We start from the raw sequence: 2,468 nt of genomic DNA, 5'->3' as shown, positions 1-2,468 counted from the left end.
GGGGGAAAGATTAACCACAGAACTTATCTATAATAATCTATACTAATAAAAGGGTAATATGCTAATTAGACCGGACATCTTCTGGACAACCTTCCAGACATCCTTCCTGACAAAGCCACAGTGGCAGGGCCGAGGCAGAGGCAGTAAGGGGCGATCAGGCCAGCAGGAGAGAGTAGTTAGGGGAATCGGACCAGCAGGGGAGAGCAGTTGGAGGTGATCAGGCCGGCAGGGGAGCAGTTAGGCATCGATCAAGCTGGTAGGGGAGTGGTTAGGGGATGATCAGGCTGGCAGGCAGAGGCAGTTAGGGGCAATCAGGCAGGCAAGTGATTGGGAGCCAGCAGTCGCAGATTGTGAGGGGGATGTCCGACTGCCCCCAAGGGGTTCTAGATTGGAGCAGGTACAGGCTGGGCTGAGGGAGCCCCCCCTCCCCCCAAGTGCACAAATTTTGTGTACCGGGCCTCTAGTCTATAATAAGAAAAGCGTAATATGGTAATTAGACCAGAAGTCCTTCTGGATGACATTCCAGGTGAAGCTGGGGCTGTGAGGGAAGCCAGGGTCCTGGGTGCCAGAAGGAAGCCGGTTCTGGCAGCCAGGGGAAGGAAGGCCTACTCTTACACAAATTTCGTGCATCGGGCCTCTAGTTTTATATAAGGGACTTGAGAACCGCAGATTTTGGTACCTGGGGGAGTCCTGGAAGCAATCCCCTGTGGATATTGAGGGATGACTATACAAAATCAGTCACAGAAAAAGACAAGTCTCTCCATTTACAATGTCTATCCTCTCTGCACCAAATTTTCTCAGTGTATAGAGTGCTTAGTTTCTCAGTAATTTTTCATAACACTCCTAATCCCCATCCCCCCAAAAAATCTAACAGTCCTGTTTTTTTAATAGTTTGGCCAAAACAACTTAATTGTTGCTTGTGCGCTGTCAGGCAGATGTCACTGTGTTTCTCTCAAAAATGCAAAATATCATGCAGTGCCTTCAAGTCTACTATAGCTTCCTAGAGCACTTCAATACCCAATTTGGCAACTGTGGTTTTGTAACAAAAATACTGATCACAAACACTATTAAACTACTGGTCACAAAACAAAGAACTCTGAAAGTGTGTATGTGTGTATACATAAACATCCCCCCCCCACACACACACATAATAAATGGATTTTAAATTCATATCCCATTTAAAAAATTACTTACATTGATATTGGAGATGGGACAGTCCTTTTTGGCAAATTTAAATGCAAAATAGGACACTTGAAATATATCAGGTCTACGCTCTGGATCTGGTTCAAGCATGAATCCTGCAAGAACAGGTTAAAATGTTAACAAGTTTCACTGAACACCAAAAGTAGATAGGAGTACATTAAAAGGAGTGTGTGTGTGTGTGTGTGTGTGTGTGTGTGTGTGTGTAGACAGACAGATACCTTTTTTTCCATTCTAAGGTTAGTGATGAATCAAGCAAATCTTAACATTTATAGAAAATATAAAAATTGTTATTTATATATGAACTTAAAGCAGTATTACAAGCTAAAGACAACTCAGTCATAAAGCAGGTCTGTACCAGAAGCATAATTAACAAATATAAATGTTCTTTTAAGAAAATTAAACAAAAGTGAGTTTAGTGAACACTGGGAAATTATTCATGAAAATTCTAGGGCGATAGTAGGGGTCCTTAATATCACTATTACATAAAATACCTTTACTAAATTTTAAGTAATCCCAAATCACTGAGAAAAGACTAAATTGTGTGCATTAAAAAGTAGTAGAGGGTTGACAGTATTGTTTTCCAAAAACATGCTTTCTTCCCATACTGATAGTAAGAGTATTTACCACAGTTCTGTATCTCTACATATTCTACACATAATGTTCACTCTATTATAAAGAGATTTCACACCAACCTTACAGCATTGCTTGAAATGCCTGACCTTTTTTCTAACCAAAATGACCATACCATTTATCTGTTAATTTACAATTTCACAAGAAAGCTGGCATTTATACTCAACTCACTTCTTTAACTGAGAAATTCATATTTTGTTAAAACTCTCCATGTTCTGACTCTGATTTATTAACGAATTATAAGTTCTTAAAATGTTTAAATCATTTTAAATCTATTTGGAATGTAAGATTTACAATATTAATTAGATAATATTCTGAAATTTGCTAGTAAGATTATATTCAGAGGTCATAGTATATAAATAGCTAAATTAAAATTATAAATCAAAATTAATTAATATTTGACAAAGGAGGCAAGAACATACAATGGAGTCAAGATAGTCTCTTCAATAAATGGTGTTGGGAAAATAGGACAGATACATGCAAGAAAATGAAACTAGATCACCAACTCACACCATACACAAAAATAAACTCAAAATGGATAAAAGACTTAAATATACGACGGGAAACCATAAAAACTCTAGAAGAATCCAAAGGCAACAAAATCTCAGACATATGCCGAAGCAATTTCTTCACCG

General features: G+C 38.4%; 1 protein-coding gene across 1 annotated transcript in view; it reads right to left on the bottom strand.

Annotated features, from left to right (window-relative positions):
* The window catches only part of BMP2K (BMP2 inducible kinase), a 104,168-nt gene that overhangs the window by 51,805 nt on the left and 49,895 nt on the right, over positions 1–2,468 (bottom strand). Inside the window, exon 8 of the mRNA XM_015557639.1 lies at positions 1,195–1,298. Coding sequence (XP_015413125.1) covers positions 1,195–1,298 — 104 coding nt within the window. The remainder of the gene's footprint in view (positions 1–1,194; positions 1,299–2,468) is intronic.

Source organism: Myotis davidii, unplaced genomic scaffold (assembly GCF_000327345.1).
Source record: "Myotis davidii unplaced genomic scaffold, ASM32734v1 scaffold449, whole genome shotgun sequence".
NCBI classification, from domain to species: Eukaryota; Metazoa; Chordata; class Mammalia; order Chiroptera; family Vespertilionidae; genus Myotis; species Myotis davidii.
This window is presented reverse-complemented; position numbering and strand designations above follow the sequence as displayed.